The 27752-nt window shown below is 43.1% G+C and overlaps 2 protein-coding genes across 3 annotated transcripts in view; one reads left to right on the top strand and one right to left on the bottom strand.

Annotated features, from left to right (window-relative positions):
* Positions 1–4104, top strand: part of aass (aminoadipate-semialdehyde synthase) — a 44668-nt gene extending 40564 nt beyond the window's left edge. For both annotated transcript variants that reach the window (XM_080002192.1, XM_080002193.1), the window contains exon 24: positions 223–4104. In XM_080002192.1, the coding sequence (XP_079858318.1) occupies positions 223–341 (119 nt within the window). In that variant the 3' untranslated portion in view covers positions 342–4104. The remainder of the gene's footprint in view (positions 1–222) is intronic.
* A 278-nt stretch (positions 4105–4382) lies between these two features.
* The window catches only part of LOC307232114 (receptor-type tyrosine-protein phosphatase zeta-like), an 87022-nt gene continuing 63652 nt past the window's right edge, over positions 4383–27752 (bottom strand). Inside the window, exons 23-30 of the mRNA XM_080002995.1 lie at positions 27390–27536; positions 20518–20611; positions 19807–19880; positions 19427–19552; positions 18435–18581; positions 10142–10281; positions 8696–8831; positions 4383–4789 (exon numbers count right to left, since the gene is read on the bottom strand). Coding sequence (XP_079859121.1) covers positions 4670–4789; positions 8696–8831; positions 10142–10281; positions 18435–18581; positions 19427–19552; positions 19807–19880; positions 20518–20611; positions 27390–27536 — 984 coding nt within the window. The 3' untranslated portion in view covers positions 4383–4669. The remainder of the gene's footprint in view (positions 4790–8695; positions 8832–10141; positions 10282–18434; positions 18582–19426; positions 19553–19806; positions 19881–20517; positions 20612–27389; positions 27537–27752) is intronic.

Below are 27752 nucleotides of genomic sequence, written 5' to 3'. Positions count from 1 at the left end.
ACCATCTGACCTATTTAACCATTCAACCCATCTGACCATCTGACCCATCTAACCATCTCTCCCATCTTACCCATATTGATCATATTCTAACATGTTTACCATGGAAACCACATTCTCAGTAACCTCAGGTTAGCATCTGTCTGTCCCTCTGGACCCGTGGTCAATTTGCATCTGTCTGTCTCTCCAGGAGATTGGTCAGTAAGCATCTGTCTGTCTCTCCAGGTGAGATGCGTCGTCCTGGTTTGGTGACTCCGATGAGCAGAGACGTCTATGGACCAGCATTGAAGAGACTGAGACAGGAAGGACTGGACATCACGTCCAAGAGGACCCTGCAAGACTAACCTGTCTGTCTGCAGGACTGGCCTGTCTGTCTGCAAGACTGACCTGTCTGTCAGGACAGGACAGTTCTTGCAGGTTCCTACTAGTTATTGCTGCTTCCATCTGGTCCCAGCAGGTTCCATCTGGTTCTAACTGGTCCCAGTAGGTTCCATCTGGTTCCAGTAGGTTCCATCTGGTCCCAGCAGGTTCCATCTGGTCCCAGCAGGTTCCATCTGGTCCCAGCAGGTTCCATCTGGTCCCAGCAGGTTTCATCTGATCCTAGCAGGTTCCATCTGGTTCCATGTGGTCCCAGCAGGTCCCAGTACACTACTCACAAAAAGTTAGGGATATTTGGCTTTGGGGGGAAATTTCAGGATGAACCTAAAATGCACTATAACCTTTGCAGGTGAATTAAATTTGACCTTCTCTTAACTTTTGAATGCACATGTCCAACTGTTCAATGTTTCAGTACTTTTTGCACAACTTGCTCTTCTCTAATAAGGAGCTGAACGGAAAAATTCACAACAGGTGTTTGACCCATGAATGGACCAATACATTTCCTGGTTCAATTAGAGTTGGTATTTAAACAGTCCTCTTCATCAAGCTGTTCACATTTTGACATCATGAGACCAGGACCACGCCAACAACTGATCAAAAGTACCTCGGCTGGTGAGGCTTCAAACAGGATGTTGTCAGAGGGAAGTGGCCACTGAGCTTAGAGTGTCACAAAGTGTCATCAGCAGGTTCCAACAGAGATACAGAGACTGGAAGAGTCACAGAAAGGCATAGAAGTGGACGTCCTTTGGCCACATCCCACACTGATGAGCGCTTCATTGTGAACAGTGCCCTGAGGAACCGCATGATGATGCCACTCAACTCCAGGCACATTTAAGGGAGGTGAGAGGCACCAAGTGTCACGTCAGACCATTCAAAACTGTTGACATCAGCGTGGTCTGCGTGCTAGACCACCTGCAAGGGCACCTGACCACACCACCAGGCACAGGCATCATGGTCTTGCAGGGGCCAGGGAGCGTTGACGCTGGACGAGGGACCAGGGGCCTCGGTGCTGTTCTCTGATGAAAGTCGCTTCACGTTGAGCAGAAATGATGGAGACGTCAAGGAGAGCGCTACGCATCAGCCACTGCTGTCACCAGACGAGCCTTTGGTGGTGGTGGTGTTACAGTGTGGGCAGGTGTGTCTAGTCAATACAGAACTGCCCTACACTTTGTGAATGGTACAGTGACAAGCCCATACTACCTGAATGACATCATTCATCCAGTCATTGTGCCTCTGCATGAACAACACAGGCCTCATTTCATCTTCATGGACGACAACGCTCCAGCTCATGGAGGTGGCATCATTAGGGAACGGCTGCTGGAGACTGGGGCACCTCAAATGGAGTGGCCTGCACTTTCTCCAGACCTGAATCCCATAGAAAACTTATGGGATGAGCTGAGTGGCCGTGTAGAGGCTCCTAACTCTGTGCCCCAGAACCTCAATGACCTGAGGGCCCCCTTCAAGAAGAGTGGGGGGCCAGGCCTCAGCAGACAATAAGTCGACTTGTGAACAGCATGAGACGTCCTTGTCAAGCTGTAACTGATGCTCAAGGCCACATGACAAGTTATTGAGACATTGACATTTGTTGTTGTGGTAAACCCACCACGGTTGTTGGCTTTTGTTTCAGTAAATTGTTTGAGATGAGGAAATCACCATTTCATGCTTCTACTTAAATGCTCTACTTTCATCATATCATATCACTGTAGCGTCAACTTTTTACATTTTCCATCAATTTCACCCAAAAGCAAAATATCCCAAACTTTAGAGTAGTGTAGCTCCCAGCAGGTTCCAGCAGGTCCCACCAGGTTTCACCTGGTCCCAACAGGTTCCAGTTGGTCCTAGCAGGTTCCATTTGGTTCCATCTGGTCCCAGCAGGTTCCGACTGTTTCCAATAGGTTCCATCTGATCCCAGCAGGTTTCATCTGATCCTAGCATGTTCCATCCGGTTCAATCTGGTTCCATTTGGTCCCAGTGGGTCCCAGCAGGTCCCAGCAGGTTTCACCAGGTTCCATCTGGTTCCAGCAGGTTCCAGCAGGTTCCAATTGGTCCCAGCAGCTTCCATTTGGTTCCAACTGGTTCGAGCAGGTTCCATCTGGTCCCAGCAGGTTTCATCTGGTCCCAGCAGGTCCCAGCAGGTTCCAGCAGGTTCAGCAGGTCCCATCAGGTTCCAATTGGTCCCAGAAGGTTCCGACTGGTTCCAGCAGGTCCCAATTGGTCCCAGAAGGTTCCAACTGGTTCCAGCAGGTTCCATCTGGTTCCATCTGATCCCAGCAGGTTCCATCTGGTTCCATCTGGTCCCAGCAGGTTCCAATTGGTCCTAGCAGGTTTCACCTGGTCCCAGCAGGTTTCACCTGGTCCCAGCAGGTTCCATTTGGTTCCATCTGGTCCCAGCAGGTTCCAGCAGGTCCCAGCAGGTTCCAATTGGTCCCGGAAGGTTCAATCTGGTCCCAGCAGAGTCCATCTGGTCCCAGTAGGTTCCAGCAGGTCCCAGCAGGTTCCAATTGGTCCCAGCAGGTTTCACCTGGTCCCAGTAGGTTTCACCTGGTCCCAGCAGGTTCCATTTGGTTCCATCTGGTCCCAGCAGGTTCCAGCAGGTCCCATTAGGTTCCAATTGGTCCCGGAAGGTTCAATCTGGTCCCAGCAGAGTCCATCTGGTCCCAGTAGGTTCCAGCAGGTCCCAGCAGGTTCCAATTGGTCCCAGCAGGTTTCACCTGGTCCCAGCAGGTTTCACCTGGTCCCAGCAGGTTCCATCTGGTTCCATCTGGTTCCATCTGGTCCCAGCAGGTTCCAGCAGGTCCCATTAGGTTCCAATTGGTCCCGGAAGGTTCCATCTGGTCCCAGCAGGTTCCATCTGGTCCCAGTAGGTTCCAGCAGGTTCCAGCAGGTCCCATTAGGTTCCAATTGGTCCCAGAAGGTTCCATCTGGTTCCATCTGGTCCCAGCAGGTTCCATCTGGTTCCATCTGGTCCCAGTAGGTTCCAGCAGGTTCCAGCAGATCCCATTAGGTTCCAATTGGTCCCAGAAGGTTCCATCTGGTCCCAGCAGGTTCCATCTGGTTCCATCTGGTCCCAGTCACACTGAGTTGGTCAATATCAAACTAAACACTGAAAGATGAATTAGAACATGGGAAATTGCAGCTTTTACACAAATGATTTAAACACAAATCAACATGAACGTTTTTTTTTTTTCGAAACAAATCCCGAATTCAAACCAAAGTGGTTATTTCATTTTTAAACCAGGACACAGACAGGGAGTAGGGGAGATGGACTTCCTGTTTTTAAATTATAAACAGGTTGGTATTTTTATCTACAGCTTTATTTTCTATTTATATGACTTTTCTCCCTGTTTTTGTGTTTTAAGGTTAAAACTTAAATCTGAATTTTCCTGACGTGTTTATGAATTTATTTTTAGAAAATTGGTTTTGTCTTTTGTTTACTTTCATTTCTGAAAATATTTATACAAATGGGATTTTAAAATGAAAATGGAGAATTTTTATAAAAAGTCAAAAATTAAATTTAAAACAAAGTAAAAATATATGAAATGTTAAGTTTTAAAATATTTTCCATAAATTAAAGAGACGAGTACATTCAGTATGTGTACTCAGTACTTTGAAAGGACTGGTGTGTTTACTTCCTGTTTATATAAAGTGTTTGTTTGAATTTTATGTAACTAATAATTTCTCTGAATATTCTGTTCAAATCAATTAATAAAACCAGATTATTCTCCTCTACTCTAGCAATTATTATAATACAAATTATTATAATACAACAGTTTTCATAGCAGTTCCTCAGACATGGATCAAATATCAGTTTCACCTTCAGTGTAAAGTAGATCACATTTAAATTCTTTGTTTGATAAAAAATAAAATTTCATATTGAAAAACATATCTTTATATGATCGTATTTCATATGTTAAATGAAAGATCAGCCAGAGGGTTGAGCTCAGTTTTTATGTCTTTAATGAAGTTTAATGATGTTACAGAACATAATACAGTCAATGCAGACGTAGAAGTAGAAGGTGGTGCTTGGAGTGGAGTCCAACTATTTACATGAAGGTTTTAGTATCTTTAACTTCTACAAACTCTTTTCCCTTTTTCATTTGGCTTATTGCCAATAAATATGAAGGTTCAGAAGGTTGTTAGTTTGAAACTTTAGTAGAGAAATGTGAAAAGTAGAAAAGGCACAAAGCACAAGGTGTCGCTTCAGGACGTCGTAAAAAAAGAATAAAAAACGAACTTTTCAGAGTTCCGCACTGAGGCCGAAGGGGATTCGAACCGACGACTCTCTGTTCAGGATTCAAACCAGCGACACCAGGCTGTCTGCGGTGCTGCAGAGCAGGGGCAGTGGCTCCTGGTCCTGGTCCTGGCGGGCCCCCACCAGGCCCAGCAGGGCCCGGTACAGGAAGTGGTACTGATCCTGGAAGGAAAGCGGACACTAAGGTCACCAAAGGTCAAAGGTTCCAAAGCTCATTTGTTTTGTTCATAACTGTGAACAGCACTGGGTGGCAGCAGCCAGTAGAATATTAACGCTGTTATTATTGGTTTTGGAGGAACGGGGACGTGCATTGGTCACCGGAGCGGATATGGGCGGTATATACTACTTAGTACATACTACTTAGTACATAGCATACTACTTAGTATGTACTACTTAGTATATACTACTTAGTACATACTACTTAGTACATACTACTTAGTACATACCACTTAGTACATAGCATACTACTTAGTACGTACCACTTAGTATATACTACTTAGTACATACCACTTAGTACATACTACTTAGTACATACTACTTAGTACATACCACTTAGTACATAGCATACTACTTAGTACGTACCACTTAGTACATACTACTTAGTACATACCACTTAGTACATAGCATACTACTTAGTACGTACCACTTAGTATATACTACTTAGTACATACTACTTAGTACATAGCATACTATTTAGTATGTACTACTTAGTACATACTACTTAGTACATACTACTTAGTACATACTACTTAGTACATACTACTTAGTACATACCACTCAGTATATACTACTTAGTACATACCACTCAGTATATACTACTTAGTACATACCACTTAGTACATAGCATACTACTTAGTACGTACCACTTAGTACATACTACTTAGTACATAGCATACTACTTAGTACTTACTACTTGGTATATACTACTTAGTACATACTACTTAGTACATACCACTTAGTATATACTAATAAGTACATACCACTTAGTACATACTACTTAGTACATAGCATACTACTTAGTACATACTACTTAGTACATACCACTTAGTACATAGCATACTACTTAGTATGTACTACTTAGTACATACTACTTAGTACATACTACTTAGTATATACTACTAAGTACATACCACTTAGTATATACTACTTAGTACATAGCATACTACTTAGTACATACTACTTAGTATATACTACTTAGTACATAGCATACTACTTAGTATATACTACTTAGTACACAGCATACTACTTAGTACATACTACTTAGTAAATACCACTTAGTATATACTACTTAGTACATACTACTTAGTACATAGCATATTACTTAGTACATACCACTCAGCATATACTACTTAGTACATACCACTTAGTACATAGCATACTACTTAGTACGTACCACTTAGTATATACTACTTAGTACATAGCATACTACTTAGTACTTACTACTTGGTATATACTACTTAGTACATACTACTTAGTACATACCACTTAGTATATACTAATAAGTACATACCACTTAGTACATACTACTTAGTACATAGCATACTACTTAGTACATACTACTTAGTACATACCACTTAGTACATAGCATACTACTTAGTATGTACTACTTAGTATATACTACTTAGTACATACCACTTAGTACATAGCATACTACTTAGTACGTACCACTTAGTATATACTACTTAGTACATAGCATACTACTTAGTACTTACTACTTGGTATATACTACTTAGTACATACTACTTAGTACATACCACTTAGTATATACTAATAAGTACATACCACTTAGTACATACTACTTAGTACATAGCATACTACTTAGTACATACTACTTAGTACATACCACTTAGTACATAGCATACTACTTAGTATGTACTACTTAGTATATACTACTTAGTACATACTACTTAGTACATACTACTTAGTATATACTACGAAGTACATACCACTTAGTATATACTACTTAGTACATAGCATACTACTTAGTACATACTACTTAGTATATACTACTTAGTACATACCACTTAGTATATACTACTTAGTACATAGCATACTACTTAGTATATACTACTTAGTACACAGCATACTACTTAGTACATACTACTTAGTAAATACCACTTAGTATATACTACTTAGTACATACTACTTAGTACATAGCAAATTACTTAGTACATACCACTCAGCATATACTACTTAGTACATACCACTTAGTACATAGCATACTACTTAGTACGTACCACTTAGTATATACTACTTAGTACATAGCATACTACTTAGTACGTACCACTTAGTACATACCACTTAGTACATAGCATACTACTTAGTACGTACCACTTAGTATATACTACTTAGTACATAGCATACTACTTAGTACTTACTACTTGGTATATACTACTTAGTACATACTACTTAGTACATACCACTTAGTATATACTAATAAGTACATACCACTTAGTACATACTACTTAGTACATAGCATACTACTTAGTACATACTACTTAGTACATACCACTTAGTACATAGCATACTACTTAGTATGTACTACTTAGTATATACTACTTAGTACATACCACTTAGTACATAGCATACTACTTAGTACGTACCACTTAGTATATACTACTTAGTACATAGCATACTACTTAGTACTTACTACTTGGTATATACTACTTAGTACATACTACTTAGTACAAACCACTTAGTATATACTAATAAGTACATACCACTTAGTACATACTACTTAGTACATAGCATACTACTTAGTACATACTACTTAGTACATACCACTTAGTACATAGCATACTACTTAGTATGTACTACTTAGTATATACTACTTAGTACATACTACTTAGTACATACTACTTAGTATATACTACTAAGTACATACCACTTAGTATATACTACTTAGTACATAGCATACTACTTAGTACATACTACTTAGTATATACTACTTAGTACATACCACTTAGTATATACTACTTAGTACATAGCATACTACTTAGTATATACTACTTAGTACACAGCATACTACTTAGTATATACTACTTAGTACATACTACTTAGTACATAGCATATTACTTAGTACATACCACTCAGCATATACTACTTAGTACATAGCATACTACTTAGTACGTACCACTTAGTATATACTACTTAGTACATAGCATACTACTTAGTACGTACCACTTAGTACATACCACTTAGTACATAGCATACTACTTAGTACGTACCACTTAGTATATACTACTTAGTACATAGCATACTACTTAGTACTTACTACTTGGTATATACTACTTAGTACATACTACTTAGTACATACCACTTAGTATATACTAATAAGTACATACCACTTAGTACATACTACTTAGTACATAGCATACTACTTAGTACATACTACTTAGTACATACCACTTAGTACATAGCATACTACTTAGTATTTACTACTTAGTATATACTACTTAGTACATACCACTTAGTATATACTACTTAGTACATAGCATACTACTTAGTACATACTACTTAGTACATACCACTTAGTACATAGCATACTACTTAGTATGTACTACTTAGTATATACTACATAGTACATACTACTTAGTACATAACACTTAGTATATACTACTTAGTACATACCACTTAGTACATAGCATACTACTTAGTACGTACCACTTAGTATATACTACTTAGTACATACTACTTAGTACATAGCATACTACTTAGTACATACTACTTAGTACATACCACTTAGTACATAGCATGCTACTTAGTATGTACTACTTAGTACATAGCACACTACTTAGTACAAACTACTTAGTACATACCACTTAGTATATACTACTTAGTACATAGCATACTACCTTGTACATACTACTTAATATACTACATTTAGTACATTAAATGGATGTTTAGTATGTTCGAACCCATAGTACATTGAATAGTGTGTGAAAAGTACCAGGATGACAGTCCTGCACACTACAGATTATATGTTAGTATACTGTGTCCTGTTATATAATATAGTGTATTTTTACTTGTATGTATGCATGTATGTGTATAACTTAGTACTAAACGTACGATATGTGTGAACACTCCTGGTCTCATCAGATTTCCCATCTTCGCAACCTGGAACACATCCACGGTTCCTTCAGCGTCCAGTTTGTCCACCAGGGTGGCGAGAGTACAGAAGGTGGCGGCTGCCGCCCCCCCGCCCCTGGAGACGAGAGTACACACTCACTACTAGTATAATACTATACTACTATACTAGTATAGTAGAGATTTAGAGTATAGAAACATCTGGACTCTACCACTTGGAGTTTCAGTTAAACCTTAAAGGTTTAAAGAGGATTTATTCTTCTCATTCCTATAAGTCTCCAGTCTTAAACCTTCAAGTCTCATGTCTTTAACTTCCGAGTCAGAGTCTTAGCTTCCACGTCTCCGGTCTTAAATTTCCTAGTCTGAGTCTTTAACTTCCAAGTCTATGTCTTTTACTTCCAGGTCTCCAAGTCTCATGTCTTTAACTTCAGAGTCTTTAACTTCCAAGTCTCTGGTGTTAAACTTCCTAGTCTGAGTCTTTAACTTCCAAGTTTCGAGTCTTTAACTTCGAAGTCCAAGTCTTTAACTTATACGTCAGTCTTTAACTTCCACAACCGAGTCTTTATCTTCCCCATCCGAGTCTTTAACTTCCACGTCCGAGTCTTTAACTTCCACGTCCGAGTCTTTAACTTCCAAGTCAGAGTCCTTACATTCCAAGTCCAAATCTTTAACTTCCATCTCAGTCTTTAACTTTCAAGTCAGTCTTTAACTTCCAAGTCAGAGTCCTTACATTCCAAGTCCAAATCTTTAACTTCCATCTCAGTCTTTAACTTTCAAGTCAGTCTTTAACTTCAAAGTCAGAGTCTTTAACTTCCAAGCCTCGACTCTTTAAGCTCAAAGTCCGAGTCTTGAATTTTGTAGTCAGAGTTTTTAACTTCCAAGACTGAGTCTTTAACTTCCAAGTCTCAAGGCTTTCACTACCAAGTCAGTCTTTAACTTCCAAGTCTAAAGTATTTTACTTCCACGTCCAGTCGCTGCAGGTGGAGCTGATGACAATATAAGGAAATTGAACAGAGCGTTCAGAGCGGTCGGAAGCTCAATATCAACATCCCATAATGTAACATTCCATACATAACAGGATCCTTTGAAGGTGCAATGTTGAATTTAGTGGCATCTAGTGCTGTTGCAATCTGCAAACCTTTCCAGATTGCAAAAAAAGGTGTTAGGGTGTAGTACTGAGGGTGTAGTACTGGGGGTGTAGTGCTGAGGGTGTAGTACTGGGGGTGTAGTGCTGAGGGTGTAGTACTGAGGGTGTAGTGCTAAACGTGTGGTGCTAAGGGAGTAGTGCTTAGGGTGTAGTACTGAGGGTGTAGTGCTAAGGGTGTAATTCTGACAGCATAGTGCTGAGGGTGTAGTACTGAGGGTGTAGTAGCGCTTCATCTCCACAGTGGCATTTACAGGATATTGATCTAAATGCGGGCGTCTTACTGGTCCAGCACCACGATGGGCCCATCATGGGTGTGGCCCTCCACCCGGACCAGGTCCACAACCTCGAAGGTGGAGCTGGTGGAGTCAGGATTCGGCCAACGGGGAGTCTGGAAGAGCTTCACTTTCAAGACCATGTCGTCCTGCACACACAGCATGACCTTTACACACAACAAACTTTACAGACAATTTACACACAACACACACTTTACACACACTTTACACACTTGACACACACAACACACACTTTACACACACCTTGCACACATCACGTACTTCACACAATCTTTACACACAACACATACACACAACACATACTTTACACACACTTTACACACAGCACAAACTCCACAAACCACCTCACAACCACGACATCCCACTGACCACGTCTGGACAAGGACATCCCAGCGACCGCCTCATGATGAAGACATCCCACCCACCGCCTCACGACGAGGACATCTCACCAACGCCTCACAACGAGGACATCTCACCGACCCCTTCACGATGAGGACATCCCACCGATCTGCCTCACAACGAGGGCATTCCACCGACTGCCTCACAACGAGGACATCTCACCGACCCCTTCACAACGAGGGCATTCCACCGACTGCCTCACGACGAGGACATCCTACTAAGCGTCTCACAACGGCGACATCCCACCAAGCATCTCACAACGAGGACATCCCGCCGACCGTCTCACGACGAGGACATCCCACCGACCGCCTCGCGACGAAGACATCCCACCGACCACCTTATAATGAGGACATCCCACCGACCACCTCACGACGAGGACATCCCACCAACTGCCTCATGATGAGTATATCCCACCGACCGCCTCACAACAAGGACATCCCAACGATCCGCCTCACAATGTTGACATCCCACCCACCGCCTCACAACAAGGACATTCCACCCACCGACTCACGATATGGACATTGCACCGACCACCTCACGACAAGGACATCCCACCGAGTGCCTCATGATGAGGACATCCCACCGACCGCCTCATGACGTCGTCATCCCACCAACCACCTCACGACGAGGACATCCCACCAATTGCCTCACAAAGAAAACATCCCACCAACGCCTCACGACGAGAACATCCCACTGACAGCCTCACGACAAGGAGATCCTACCGACCGCCTCACAATGACGACATCCCATCGACCGCCTCACGGAGAGAACATCTCACGACCTCCTCACGACAGGAACATCACCCCGACCACGTCATGACAAGGATGTCCCACCAACCGCCTCACAACAAGGACATCCGACCAACCGCCTAATGACGAGGACATCCCACCGATCCTCCTCACGACAGGAACATCACCCGAACCACGTCATGACAAGGATGTCCCACCGACTGCCTCATGACGAGGACATCCCAACGATCTGCCTCACAACGTGGACAAGGACAAGGACATTCTACCGAGCACCTCACGACGAGGATATACCACCGACTGCCTGAGGACAAGGACATTTCACCGACCGCCTCAGGACGAGGACATCCCACCTACTGCCTCACGACGAGGACATCCCATCGACCGCCTCACAATGAGGACATCACAACGATCCACCTCACAACGTGGACATCACACCCACCGCCTCATGACAAGTAAGTAAGTAAGTAAGTAAAAATGTATTTATATAGCACCTTTCCAACATTAAATGCAACTCAAAGTGCTGTACAACAATGCATTAGAAAGTAAAAGATTTATCCAATAATGAAACTCAAAAACATTTATCAGAGAATAAAAGATCAAAATCAAGCCATTAATCATATACAATCAAGCCATTAATCATAAGAATTAGAAGATTCAAAATGAAAAACATTAATCATAAGAATTAGAAGATTAAAAACAAGCCAAAGCACAGTTTCTAATTTACAGTTTCTAGTCTACTAATTTAGACACTTAAAGATTTGTGGCCTATACATATATTTTAAAACAACAAACTGTCCCTCAGTCTGTGTCTAGTCTCCTTCATTGGAATGTCAGCTGACCTCGGCCCTGTCTCTCCACAGCTCAACACAAGGTGATGACAAACGTTAGGGAAAAACAACTAGAGTACCGTAGAGTTACAAAGTGCTGATAAAACAATAAGAGTCTAGGTAGGCCTACTAGGTACAGTAGGTACAGCAGTAAAACAGTAGGTACAGCCGATAGGAAATAGCAGTGCAGTGGAAATAGCAGTGCAGGAGAGCTCTAGTTGTAGGCTAGAGTGAATAGATGCGTTTTTAGTTTTCTTTTAAAGATGGCAAACGAGCCGGCTTTCCTAATATCTATAGGTAGTGCATTCCAAAGCTTTGGGGCATAAGTTTCGAAGGCTTCACTCCCGATTCTCTTCTGTGTATTACTTGGTGCTTCTAACGGGCCAGCAGTAGATGATCCTAGCTCTCTTGGGGGCACATAGTTAGTAAGGAAGTAGGTGATGTATTCTGGTCCTTGCCCATTTAGAGCTTTATATATGAGGAGAAGGACCTTAAAGTCGACTCTAGATGTAACTGGAAGCCAGTGTAAGGCAGCCAGGACTGGGGTGATGTGTTCTCTCTTCTTAGTTCTAGTTAGTAGTCGGGCAGCCGAGTTTTGGATGAGCTGAAGCCTTTCAGTAGTTACTTTGGGAAGGCCAGTGAGAAGTGCATTACAGTAGTCAAGCCGGCTTGATACAAAGGCGTGAATCAGCTTTGCAGCATCCTTTTGGTTTATGAAAGGTCTTACTCTTGCATTATTTCTAAGGTGAAAAAATGAAACTTTCGTCACCTTGTTAATATGGGACTTGAAGCTTAGGTCGGAGTCTAGAATGACACCCAAACTTGTAACCTCAGGTTTGACCCAGGGTGCCAGTTTCCCTAGTTTTTAAGTAGCATGTCCCTTTTTTGGGGGGGGCAATCAGAAGGATTTCAGTTTTGTTTTCATTTAGCTTCAGGAAGTTATTGCTCATCCACTTATTTATCGCTAGAAGAGAGTTTGTGATGGACTGTATGGCTACAGTGTCATTTGGTTCTGCCGAGATGTATAACTGTGTGTCATCGGCATAGCTATGGAAGTATACATTGTGCTCTCTAATGGTGTGCCCAAGTGGGAGCATGTATAGTGAGAAAAGCAAAGGGCCAAGGCAACTTCCTTGCGCCACTCCGAAGCTGCTGTCATGATTCTCTGATACATGATCTCCCAGCTTAACGTAGAACTTTCTCCCTATAATGTATGTTTTGAACCAATTGAGCATGTTGCCGGAGAGACCACCCAGCGTTTCAAGATGATTAGGATGTCATGGTCAATTGTATCAAATGCTGCGCTCAGGTCTAGCAGGAGAAGGATTGAGACCTTATTTGCATCAGCCTTCAGCCTGAGATCACTAACTATTTTAGTGAAGGCAGTTTCTGTGCTGTGATTTGCTCTAAAGCCTGACTGTAATTCTTCCATAATGTTATTTTCTTTGAGAAAAGAGTTTATTTGTACTGAAACTATCTTCTCGAGTCCCTTACTGATGAAGGGAAGATTGGATATTGGCCTATAGTTTTTCAATTCGTTCACATCTAGATTGGCCTTCTTTAGTAGCGGTTTCACCAAAGCTGTTTTGAAGGCGTCTGGAAAGATGCCAGTTTGAAGTGACATGTTTATGATCATAAAGCACTCTGTGGTTACCAGTATTTTCTGAAATTATTTTGGAGAAATAATCTTTTCGTGCAAGTCGTATTGCTGTATTGTAAGTAGTCAAGGAGTCTTTGTATATGCTACAGTGAACTGTGAGCTTGGATTTCCTCCAGTTTTGCTCAAGTTCAAGTTCAAGTTCAAGAGATTATTTGTCACTTACATATACATACGGTCATACATATAACTGTCCTACACCTTCTTTTTTGGTCTTTGACATCGGTGTTATTCAGTCAGGGGGAAACTATCATTTTCAAATTTTTGACCTTTAGGGGGGCGACTGTGTCTAGCACTATTGACAGAGTGCAACGGAAATTTTCAATCTCATTCAAGGGGGGGTCATGGCACGGCCTGATTGATCGCATAATATTAGAGAATTTGGTCTCAGCGCTGTCGTCTAAGACCCTTCTGTGGACTAGGAGTTTGCTTCTGGACGTTTTCATGATAAGTTTTGTCTCATAGAACACGCAATAATGGTCAAAAATGGGCATTTGTTGCACCGACACATTCTCAATATCTAACCCTGCTGTTATTAGTAGGTCTAATTTGTTTCCATATCGGTGGGTGGGTTCGTGTATATGCTGCGTCAGCCCAAAACCGTCTAGTGTGTTCTGATGCTCACAACCTTTGGGGTCGTTCTTCTTGTTAATATGAATATTCAGGTCTCCATTTAAGATTATTTTATCATATCTAGTAAGGCAGATTGAGATCATTTCTGAGAATTCCTGTATCAACACTGATACTGAGTATTTTGGTGGGCGGTACAGTATCACACTGATTAATGGAAAGTGTGTTCTAATTTCCATAGCAAGATACTCGAATGATGGATATGTGCCCAAGCCAACGTTATTTGACGTAACCTGCAGTGCCATGATGGCGGCTATTCCTCCTCCTCCCTTTCCCCTCAGTCTGGTTGATTGATAAGATTTAAAATTGGGGGGGCACACTTCATTCAATATCCCAGGACCAGTGTCTTGTCCAGCCAGGTCTCGACTAAAAACATACAGTGTAGATCATTTTCAGTTATTAGCTCATTGATCAAAAAGGTTTTTTGTTTCAAAGCCCAGACATCAGGCAGCGCTAATTTCAGCTGAAATTAGTCTGCGGGGGATCAAGAGTCTGTTGGGGGACAGGGGGCGCTCTGATTTGGTTTAATACAAATCAGGTTTGACTTACATACAGAGCGTGCTGAGTAATGACTGTTCTTTCTAACCGTGATCAAAGTTGAAATGGCATCTGGTGTGTGATCAGTTATTTGGCCTTGAGTGATGCAGTTCTTGTCTGTCTTTTCTGCACTGTGGGCATGGGGAACGGGGGGGGGCAGACGATGGGGCCTTTTCTGGGCGCTGGGTGTGTGGGGGGCTTTCGGGGTAATTGGCGCTTGTTCCTGGGAGCTTGGTGTGGGCGAGGCTTTCTGGGGGGTGGATTCGTTTTCGAGGGCTGGGTGCGGGGATGGGCGCACATTTCTGAAGTGAAGGGGTGGGCGTGGGGGAAGGGGGTCGCTGAGGGCTGGGCGTGGGTAAGGGGGGTCGCTTGATGTCGGCGGGTCGAGGGGGAATTGCGGAGGGTCGGGCGAGTGGTTTGGGGCTGAGTGGGGGGGAGGGGGGTCGTGAAAGGCGGGCAGGTCGAGGGGGAGTTTCGGATAGCCAGTGGGGGCTGGTCGAGGGGCTGGGTATGTTGCGGGCAGGTCGCAACATAACCAGCCCCGATGACAAGGACATCCCACCTACCGACTCACGATAAGGACATCCTACCGACCGCCTCATGACGAGGTCATCCCACCGACCGCCTCACGACGAGGACATCCCAACGACCGCCTCACAACGAGGACATCCCCCCGACCACCTTATAACGAGGATATCCCACCGACCACCACACGACAAGGACATACCACCGACTGCCTCATGACGAGGATATCCCACCGACTGTCCCACAACAAGGACATCCCACCGACCGCCTCACGATGCGGACATCCCAATGATCTGCCTCACAAGGACATCCCACCGATCTGCCTCAACGAGGACATTCCACCGACTGCCTCATGACGAGAACATCCCACCGAGCGCCTCACGATGAGGACATCCCACCGAGCGCCTCACGATGAGGACATCCCACCGACCGCCACACGACGAGGACATACCACCGACTGCCTCATGACGAGGATATCCCACCGACCGCCTCACAACAAGGACACCCCAACGAACCACCTCACAATGTGGACATTTTTAGATTAGATTAGATTAGATTCAACTTTATTGTCACGAGCAGAGTACAGGTACAGAACCAATGAAATGCAGTTGACGTCTAACCAGAAGTGCAAAAGAAGCATTTAAATACCAAATTGCTATTTAAGTACAGTGTTTCTGTTCAGTTATGTAGGCAAAAGAGATGTATTATGTACAACAGTGTATAGTGGTTATAAATACAGGTTTGTCAGGAGTATAGGGTGATTATGTAGGGAGAGTATAAATAGACATTTATATAAATACTATATATATACATGTAGTATATCTATGTATATTGTGCAGGTTTTGGTCAGGTTATGGAATTAAAAAAAAAAATTAAGTTTAAAAAAAAGTAGTGTGCAGTTTTTTTGGTGATAGCAGTGCAAGGGCAATTGATGAAACAGTGCAGTAGTGAGTGTAAACAGTTATACAGTGCAAGGCAGTAAATGTAAACAGGTGAACATTGCAGAAAGTGAGATGCAACAGGTAAGCAGGTAACAACAGGTAAGCAGGTAACAGCAGGTAAGCAGGTAACCATTTAAAAGTCCAGCGCTAGAGGGGGGGTGGGGGTTTATTCAACAGTGTAACCGTCTCTGGAAAGAAGCTGTACTTGAGCCTGCTGGTGTGGGAGTGCAGGCTCCTGTATCGCTTGCCAGATGGGAGAAGGGTGAAAAGTCCATAGTTAGGGTGGGTGTCATCCTTGACAATGGGTTTGGCTTTGTTTAAGCAGCGGTCATGGTATGTGTTGTGGATGGGGGGGGGGTATACAGCCAATAGTCCTCTGGGCACAGTTCACTACTCTCTGTTGTGCCTTGTGGTCGGCAACGTTGCAGTTACCGTACCAGACAGAGATGCAGTTTGTAAGTATGCTCTCACGATAAGGACATCCCACCAACCGCCTCACAACGAGGACATCCTACTGACCGCCTCACGACAAGGACCTCCCACCCAGGGCATCACAACAAGGACATCCCACCGACAGCCTCACGACAAGGACTTCCCACCGACCGCCTCACAACAAGGCTATCTGACCGATCTGCCTCATGACAAGGACATCCCACCAATCGCCTCACAAGGAGGACATCACAATAATCCGCCTCACAACGAGGACATCCCACCAATCACCTCCAAAGAGAACATCCCACCAACCGCCTTACGACGAGAACATCCCACCTACAGCCTCACAACAAGGACATCCTACAGACCGCCTCACAAAAGAGGACATCCCACTGACCGCCTCACGACGAGGACATCCCACCGGTCTGCCTTACAACATGGACATCCAGCCGAACGCCTGATGACAAGGACATCCTACCGGCTGCCTCATGACGAGGACATTCCACTGACCGCCTTATAGAGGGGACATCCAAACGATCCGCCTCACAATGAGGACATCCCACCCGCTGCCTCACAACAAGGACATCCCAACGACCGCCTCACAACGAGGACATCCCACCCACCGCCTCACGACGAGGACATCACATCGACCGCCTCATGACGAGGATATCCCACTGATCCGCCTCATGAGAAGGACATCCCACCGACTTCCCCACAACGAGGACATCCCACCGACCGCCTCATGACAAGGACATCCCACCTACAGCCTCACAACGAGGAAATCCCACCGAACGCCTCATGACAAGGATTTCCACTGAGCGCCTTACAGAGAGGACATCCAAACAATCTGCATCACAACGAGGACATCCCACCCACCGCATCACAACGAGGACATCCCACCAACCACCTCACCACAAGGACATCCCACCTACTGACCCACGATAAGGACATCCCACCGACCGCCTCACGACAAGGCTATCCCACCGACCGCCTCACGACGAGGACATCCCACCAACCGCCTCATGTAAGGACATCCAAACTGACCTCCTCACGACGAGGACATGCCACCAACCTCCTCACAACGAGGACATTCCACTAACCGCCTCACGAGGAGGACATCCTACCGACCGCCTCATGACAAGGATATCCCTTCGACCGCCTGATGATGTGGACATCCCACCTACTGGCTCATGACGGGGACATCCTACCAACCGCCTCACGACGAGGACCTCCCACCAACTGCCTCACGAGGACATTATACGTTTGTCTTCCTTGCGGTAAGGACATCCCAACTTTACACACAACACACACTTTACCCACAACACACCCATTACACATGCTTTACACACTTTTCACACAACACACACTTTACACACAACACACGCTTTACACGTGCTTTACACACATTTTACACAACACATGCTTTATACACATCACACCTCTACAAATGCTTTACACACATGCTTTACATACAAAACACACTTTACAGAAAACACACAATTCACATACACCTTACTGACACGATACACACAAAAAAACACTTAACTAACACTAAAACTTTACACTAAACCCACTCTACTCCACCTGGGCGGTCTCCAGCACCAGGTCCTTGACCAGCACCTGGTCCTTGTTGGACAGGCAGAGAAGAGTCTCAGAGCAAGGAGTCAAAGTGAATCCCTGGAAGGTAATTGGACACTGCTTCAGGGGCCAGAAGGCACCAAGCTCTGCCTCCTGGGGACAGTAAACAAAGAAATACTACTGAATGCTGACACTACAACCTACTTGTTACTGTGTGTGTGTGTGTGGATATGTATATATGTGTATATATGTGTATATATATGTGTATATATATATATATATATATATATCTGTAATATGACCCAACACGGTCTGTCGTCTACTGGTTGCCCGTACCAGGGAGCAACCACTATGCGGTCTACACAGCGCAACCCTCCTGTCTCTAAAACAACCGTACATGTTCACCTGTAAATCAGAACTTGTCATTGTTAGAGCTCACCACGTTATCTGTGGAAATAGAGCTGCTCTCTCAGTGACGGTGGTCGTTTGGTGCCGTGTTAGGCACGTCATTTATTTGTTGACTTTTTACTTGGATTACATTTTTATTAAGTTACGTTTCCATTTAATATGAAAATCGTTGTGGTGTGGTTTCTGTGAGTAATTACCATTGCACGGATTTTATTTTTCCAACACCTCGTTGGACCTTGAATGCATCACTCAGTCGTACATTTCAGTGTTTTAGAGGTGACAACATTTTAAGGATTAATTTTTATTTTATTTTATTTTAAAACCAACTGAATATTTAGGGTCAAACTTGTTTGGTTTTTCACTAATGTCACTAAATTTGGATGAAATTTAAACCACAAGTGCTTTAAACGACACCTCAACCGCGTTCGTAGGTTAAGCCGAAGTAAGTCTTCCGGAAAGTTTTAGGCTTCAAAATTCTGAGAATTTCTTCCAGAACAATGACAATAGGGTTCCTGATCCTGGACTTGGTCCTGATCTTGGTACTGGTCTTAGTCCTGGTCTTGGTCCTAGTCTTGAATAACTGGACGCACCGTGTCCGTTCCCAGCAGCGAGACGATCCGCTGGACGTTCAGCTCCAGGACCATCCTCCAGAAGTCCTTCACTGTGGCAGGAAGGGGACACTGTGTCACCACAAACTGCCTGCTGTGTCTGTAGCCCTGCAGCGGGAAAGACCACAGTTTTAACATGAAGTATGAAGTGTGAAACATTAAGTAGAGACCATGAAATATGAAGTATAGACTATGAACCATGAAGTATGAACCATGAAGTATGAACCATGAAGTATGAACTATGAAGTATGAACAATGAAGTATGAACTATGAAGTATGAACTATGAAGTATGAACCATGAAGCATCAAGTATAAACTATGAACCATGAAGTATCAAGTATAACAGTATCCGTGTCTCTTACTGCGATGAAAGAGGCGTTGATGTAGTCGGACGGTTCATCTGCGCTGCAGGACAGACTCACCCGCGATGTCTCCACTGAGAACACACATCAACATCTGATTCCACACTACAGGCATAAACGCATGTCATATGTATGTTGTATGTATGTAGCATGTATGTAGTATGGAGCATGTCTGTGGTACATATGTAGTATCCATGTTGCATGTATGTAGTATGTTTGTAGCATGTATGTAGCATGTATGTAGAATGTATGTATGTAGCATTATGTAGTATGTATTTAGTATGTAGCCTGTATGTAGAATGTATCTAGTTTGTATGTAGTATGTGTGTAGCATATATATATAGTGTATATGTTGTATGTATGTATCATGTATGGAGCAGGCATGTAGTATGTATGTGGCATGTATGCAGCATCTATGTATGGTGTGTGTATGTAGTATGTAGAAAGTATGTAGCATGTGTGGAGCAGGTATGTAGCATGTGTAGTATGTATGTAGCATGCATGTAACATGTATGTAGCATGCATGGAGCAGGCATGTAGTATGTATGTAGCATGTATGTAGTATATATTCAGCATGTATGTAGTATGTATGGTGTGTGTAGTATGTATGTAGCAAGTATGTAGTATGTATGAAGCATGTATGTAACATGTACATAGCATGTAGGTATCTGTATATAGCATGTATGTAGCCTGTGGGGATAAAGGTCTGACCGGGGATCAGGGCAGTGTTTCGGTTGCAGCTCCTGTTCGCGTCCTTCAGGCCGGCAGAGTAGAGGCCGTGTTCATCTCTGGACTGACACACCAGCTGAGGGCACAGGCATACTGTTACCATACTGCTTCTGCTACTACTACTACTACTACTACTACTACTAGATTCAAGATTCAAGATGTTTATTTGTCATATACATATAAATCCGATCATACATAGTATATGTAGTGAAATGTCATTGCAACGCACCTGGATATTATAAACAATAACTAACTGAACTGAACTAACTGATTCCTAATACGTAATCCAGTTAGTTAAGAGAATAAAATAAGAGTAAAAAGGTCATATGGTGCAGTGCATTGCACTGCTGCCTCACAGCAAGAAGGTCCTGGGTTCGATTCCCGCCTGGGGCGCTGTTGGCACCGTGCTCCGGTGGGTTATCTCCCAAACAGGAGCCTTTCTGTGTGGAGTTTGCATGTTCTCCCCGTGCTCACATGGGGTTTTGCGATGGACACTTGTCACTTGGTCACCGGGCGCGTCCACGTACGCTGCCCACTGCTCCTGGCTGTGCCCCCAGAGGAAGGACAAGCCAGGATGGGTCAAAAGCAGAGGAGCCATTTCACCGGCACCATCAAAGCATGTGTGTGTGTGTGCAAGCATGTGTTCTGGTGTGGTGTGTTGCGTGACAAATAAAGACTGTTTCTTCCTCTTCTTCTGTATAACCAACAGCAGCCAGGGGAACAACCACACACACACACACACACACACACACTGAAAAAAATGGTATTATCAAAAAAGAAAAAAAGAAAGTCAAGATATGTGCAATACACTTAGTACCATCTGCTTCCTACTTATGGTGATTATTTTATTATTTGTATGTTTCCATATTTTTTGATATGCTCTTTATTTTCTGCTGTCCCCTTATTGCTGCTGGAACGATGTAAATTTCCCCGTTGTTTGACTAATAAAGGTTTATCTTATCTTATAAGTCCTACAGGGAGGGGAGGGTAGTTCCAGTGGTACGTTGGGCTGAAGGCACCACCCTCTGCAGGGCCCTCCTGTCCTGAGCAGTACAGTACAAAGCAGCCAGTGATGTTGCCTGTCAGGATGCTCTCCACCGCTCCACATTAGAAGGACTTGACTTGAGGATCTTCACCGAGACCCGGAATTTCCTCAGCTGCCTGAGGTGGTAAAGACGCTGCCTCGCCTTTCTCACCAGAGTGTCTGTTTGTAAAGTCCATGTTAAGTCCTCTGTGATGTGGACTCCCAGGTACTTGAAGCTGCTCACCCTGTCGACAGAAGTCCCATTAATCACCAACGGCGTGTGCGTCCTCGCCGCCAAAAATCACAATCAGCTCCTTCGTTTTGCTGTCAGGTCCATCACCTCCTCGCGGTACACAGTAGTGGGCTGAGGATGCAGCCCTGGGAGGATCCTCTGTTCAGGGTGAGGGAGCTGGACATGTGCTTCCCCACCCTAACCACTTGGGGCCTGGCTGTGAGGAAGTCCAGGATCCAGACACACAGCGGAGTGTTCAGTCCTGGCTCCTGCAGCTTGACAGCCAGTCTGGAGGGGACTATGGTATTGAAGGCTGAACTACAGTCGATGAACACCAGTGTCACATAGGCCCCCTTCCGGCCTTCAAGGTGTGTGAGCATCGTGTGCAGTATCTGGAAGAACGAGTCGTCTGTGGATCTGTTCGGCCTGTATGTGAACTGCGGCGGTCAATGGTGCGGAGGAAGGGAGGTGCTGATGTAATCCTTAATCAGCCTCTCGAAGCACTTCATGACCACTGAGGAGAGAGTCACTGGACAGTAGTAATTCCGATAGGCTGGAGAGGTGGTTAGTTGGTGGTTGCTGTTGCTAGATTATCCAAAGCGACATACAATTATTCAAACACCGACGGACGCAGCCATCAGGAGCAAATAGGGGTTAAGTGTCTTGCTCAAGGACACGACAGCATGCTAGCAGGAGGAGCATGGGATCGAACCAGCAACCTTTAGATTACTAGATGACCAGCTCTAACTCCTGAGCTACCGTCCCCGTATGATACTGCTTTGTAATTGTCTATGTTGCCGGATACAAGACCTTTGTTGTAAGCGGCCGTGCGAGCATTCAGAGCACCACGGATGGATTTATCGACCACAGTGGGAGCGATGCTGACCGCTAACGTAGCTATCAAACTCATAGCAACTTCCGTACACTCGCTGACGTCACTGGAACTTGATTGGAATATGTCCCAGTCGGCGTCAGTCACAGCGTCCTGAAGCACGGCCTCTGATTGGTCTGACCACCTCTTTTCGTCCCTCGTCACTATCGTCCCTCGTCACGATCGTCCCTCGTCACTATCGTTCCACGTACGATGCATGTCTTGTTAACAGGAAGCAACGAGATGGTGGCATTGGCGGATTTCTCAAAATCAGGGAGCGAGAGCGTCTTGTATCCGTTCTGGTACGGTGCGTAGCGCTGGTCCAAAGTTCTATCTCACATGGTAGCACACGTGATGTGTTGATGGAAATTAGGCAGAACTTTTGTAAGGTTCGCCCTGTTAAAGTCCCCAGCCACCACCACAGCCGCATTGGGATGTTTTTTCTGAAGTCCGCACAACGTGTTACTTAAGTCCGATAGTGTTGTGTCGGTGTCGGCTTGCAGTGGAATATAAATGGCTGTGATGATGACCGTGCTGAATTCCCGGGGGAGGTAGAATGAACGGCATGAGATGGTCAGCTGTTCCAGGTTCAACGAGTAGAAGCAGAAGAGAGTCTTGATATTGGGGTTACACCAGTTTGCGTTCATCATGAGGCAGACCTCCACCCTTGGATTTCTCCAACTCACCCGATCTGTCGGCGCGGAACACGAAGAAGGACTCGGGGTGGTCCGGCACCAGTGGGTTCAGCCATGTTTCCGTCAGGCAGAGGACGCAGAAGTTTCTCGCATCCCTTTGGAATGTAATCCTCGCCCAGAGGTCATCCATCCTATTTCCAGGGACTGGACATTGGCTAGAAGGATGCTTGGCAGAGGTGGACGGTAAGGTTTGCGTCCTCATTCTGATCTGAATGCCGCCTCGTTTACAGCTGTGTTTTCTCCATCAACCCACCCGTGAAACAGCGACTCTGTTGATGCTATTGTCTTTGTTAAAGTGTTGGCAGGTACAATCTCCGACAGCTACTCTGGATCAGCGGATAACATGTCTCAAAGTACTTTCTGGGAATTTTTTTATATCCACAAGTGCATCACAGTCGTAGGAGATTACTACCGATGAGTTTTTGATGGACATAGTGTAAATTGAAAAAAAAAAGACTAAAATGTGTGTAATCTACACAGAGCGTTGGTGCTGGCGACCATAGGGGGCACTGCCAAGCAGCTACTACTGCGACTACTACTACTACTACTAATAATAATAATAGATATATTAAATTATCGACACCAGTCACCATTTTTTGAGTTCCCATGGAATGTAGCATCAGTTAGTGTGGGGTCCCGTTTTTACATCATTATTACATATAAAACGAGTTACAATATTTTCATATGTTTCCATTGAACGCACTGAACGCATCAGCTGAAATGATGACGCGGTGAGTCCCGGTGACGCAGAACTACTAATACAAGGATCCACTTGTTGTGCCTGACTTTTTCCTTAAAAATTAGAAGGTGCCTGTCTACCTCCTGTCAGGTCCCTGTCTACTTCCTGTCATGTCTCTGTCCACTTCCTGTCATGTCTCTGTCCACTTCCTGTCATTTCCACGTATACTTCCTCTCAGGTCCACGTATACTTCCTGTCAGGTCCACGTATACTTCCTGTCAGGTCCCTGTCTACTTCCTGTCAGGTCCCTGTCGACATCCTGCAGGTCCCTGTCTACTTCCAGTCAGGTTCCTGTCTACTTCCTGTCAGGTCCCTGTCTACTTCCTGTCAGGTCCCTGTCGACTTCCTGTCAGGTCCCTGTCGACTTCCTGTCAGGTCCCTGTCGACATCCTGTCAGGTCTCTGTCGACAGCCTGTCAGGTCCCTGTCTACTTCCTGTCAGGTCCCTGTCCACTTCCTGTCAGGTCCCTGTCTACTTCCTGTCAGGTCCCTGTCCACTTCCTGTCAGGTCCCTGTCTACGTCCTGTAGTCCACAGAGTCCTTCTGCTTCCATTGGAACGGATTCAACACTGCATGTCCCTCACAGACATTTCATCCACTTTTTTAACCTTTGGGACTAAAATAAAAGGGACACGATTCAGACCCGTTGCTCTGGAGCTGCAAGCCAACTCCATGTGTGAGGTCACAAACTGGGAATATGTTTTGGACTTTTCCACTCCTACACTTTGTGTTATGATGGAGCCAATGCTGCAAAATAAGAACACGGCACCGGGTTCCATGAACACAATGAGTTTATGTTTAGAAAAAGGTAAAAATAATTGAATATCAAACCAAATGCCACGCCCACGTCAAGCAGGTCACACACACACACACACACACACACACACACACACACACACACACACACACACACACACACACACATACAGAAAGACATTCATACAGACAGACAGACAGACAGTGTGTAACCACTACATAGTGATGGAGTCTACACTACGTAGTTCGCTCGATGTGATTGGACGTTCGTAGCCACAACCTGCACATTTATAATGATGATGTCACAAAGCATTTTACTCCACAAACTCATCTCGCTGCACCACCCGACTGCAAGTTTTACAACCTTGGTGTGTGGGTGAAGCACCAAAGTTCTGCTACTTCCGGTTGAATTTCATTGTTTTTTCACTAATTCCTGCTCCATATGTGGATCGATTTGGATCAAACTTGAAACACGAAATGTCTGAGACGCCCTGATTCTAACAAGATGTAAACGTAACGGTTGTTCTGTTCCGTTCCAGACACAGCCCGAAAAGCGCCTAGGAGAATAATAATAATAATAATAATAATAATAATAATAATATCCTTACTGTTGTATACTGTGCTGTATTATCCCAAACACTACTCCCTCTATTCACATTCACATGCCACTTTAATTCACATGCCACTTTAAATGCACATATCTGTATATACATAGCCATATTCCTTCAACCTATTCCATTTTATTTCAATTTATTTTTATTGTATTTTATTCTATATATTTTTTATCTTATTCTATAAGTATTCCACTTACTGTATTACGTTTTAGGAGTCAGTTAGTCGGTCTATTAGAAAGGAATTTTCTACTTTTTATTTTATTTTATTTTTGTACTTTTTCCTAGGACTTATTGTGTGCTATCACCGGGTGCGTTGCATTACATTTCACTGCATATATGTATGGAAGTATGTATATGTATGTGACAAATAAAAATCTTGAATCTTGAATCTTGAATAATAATCCAGATAAAAACAAAAGGGTTATTGTTATTGTAATAATTATAATCATATACATAATAATCATAATATAAATATAGCTGCAGGCATCAAGACATGGAGTTGAGCAAGTATTAGAGTTTTATTGTCTTTGATATTTTTTGGCATCTGTAACAATAACAAAAACAACATTTTTTAATTAATTTTCATCATAACATTTAATAAATAAATACTTTTAATTGAAAAAAGAGATAAATACATGTTATTTGTTATTACTACTTTATTGTACTTTTTTCTGTTAATAATGTACAATTGTAAAATTTGGTTTAATAGATAATTCATCTATATTGTAACACAGACAACATTAATGCAACTTTTACATTAATTTTTCATTTGTATTATTATGGAATAATTATTCAAGATCATAAACACCTCTGTCTTTTCATTACAGTTTGTTCAGGGTAGTTATAGGACAATGTTTATACATGACGTCTATTACGAAGAAAAGTATTTTATTTTTTATTTGAAACTATGTCTTGTCATTGTTTTAACTTACCTTGTTGAAGAAAAGTATTTTATTTTTTATTTGAAACTATGTCTTGTCATTGTTTTAACTTACCTTGTTGCATTGTAGTACATCCGGAGTTTCTGTGACAGTAGATGTTGTGGGTCGTAATCGTAAATTATGACATATTTACACTGATTTACGAGAGCAGTGTAATTTACGTATTTCTTTAGTAAAGATTAGTTTAGTTTTTTAGTTGGATAGGCTACATTTCCATGAAATATGACCAACATTGTGATTAATCTTGATCTTGAATCTTGATTTCTGTGAGTAGTTACTGTTGCACGACTTATACATTTCCGACGCCTCGCTGGATTTTGAATGCATCACTCAGTTGCACATTTAAATGTTTGTTCGAGGGACACACTGACGATATTTCAAGGATTATTTTTTATTGTATTTTTCATTGATCTGGCAAAGTAATGTGGAGCACAGATTTAAAATCTTACTGTAAATGTTATTTATAGTAAATGATATGATGTCATAAAGCGTCTGACTGTAAATATAATTTATAGTAAATATGATGATGTCATAAAGTGTCTTACTGTAAATATAATTTATAGTAAATAATATGATGATATCATAAAGTGTCTTACTGTAAATGTAATTTATAGTAGTAATATGATGACGTCATAAAGCACGTTACTGTAAAAATAATTTATAATTAATAATTTGATGATGTCATAAAGCCTTCATAATATCTGCTCCGTTTGTTGATCGATTTGGATGAAACTTCAACCATGAGATCTTTGTGACAACACAGTACAAACAAGATGTCAACCATATTCGTGTGTTATGCCCAAGTTGGTGTTCCAGATAGTTTTAGGGTTCAAAATTCCGAGAACTTTTCCAAATTTTTCCTCTTACAATAAGGGTAAGGGGCTGCCATACAATTCCTGCTGGCTGGACACCTAATAATAACAATACAGGTGTTTTAGTGTGTTCGGTCAGGACAAACAGGAAACACAACTCTCTTTCTTCACCTCAAACTGCTTCTCCATGCCCGTTTTCCCAGAAGCTCCTGGAGTGAGGAGCTGGTCCATGTATCCATGGAGATCGGAGGAAGAAACCTCGGTGTCTTGGCTCAAGATGGCCTCCACCAGCACGTCATGGATGAAGACGTACTGTTCCTGCAGGAGGAGAACCAGAAAAGTCTAACAGTCTCATAATCACTGAGTTGAATCAAGAAATTAATTCAGTAAAAGGTCAGTAAATGAATCAATTCATAATGTTATTTTTAAATATTAGCTTCATAAAATGTCACCAAAGTGAATCTCATATTCTAACACAGAGTTCAGGGTTCGGATAATCTGCTCCAATACATTTTGGACTTTATTATTTTACTG

The sequence above is a fragment of the Zeus faber genome, assembly GCF_960531495.2.
Source record: "Zeus faber genome assembly, chromosome: 6".
Taxonomy (NCBI): Eukaryota; Metazoa; Chordata; class Actinopteri; order Zeiformes; family Zeidae; genus Zeus; species Zeus faber.
The sequence above is the reverse complement of the archived record's forward strand: the minus strand, read 5'-3'. Positions and strand labels throughout refer to the sequence as shown.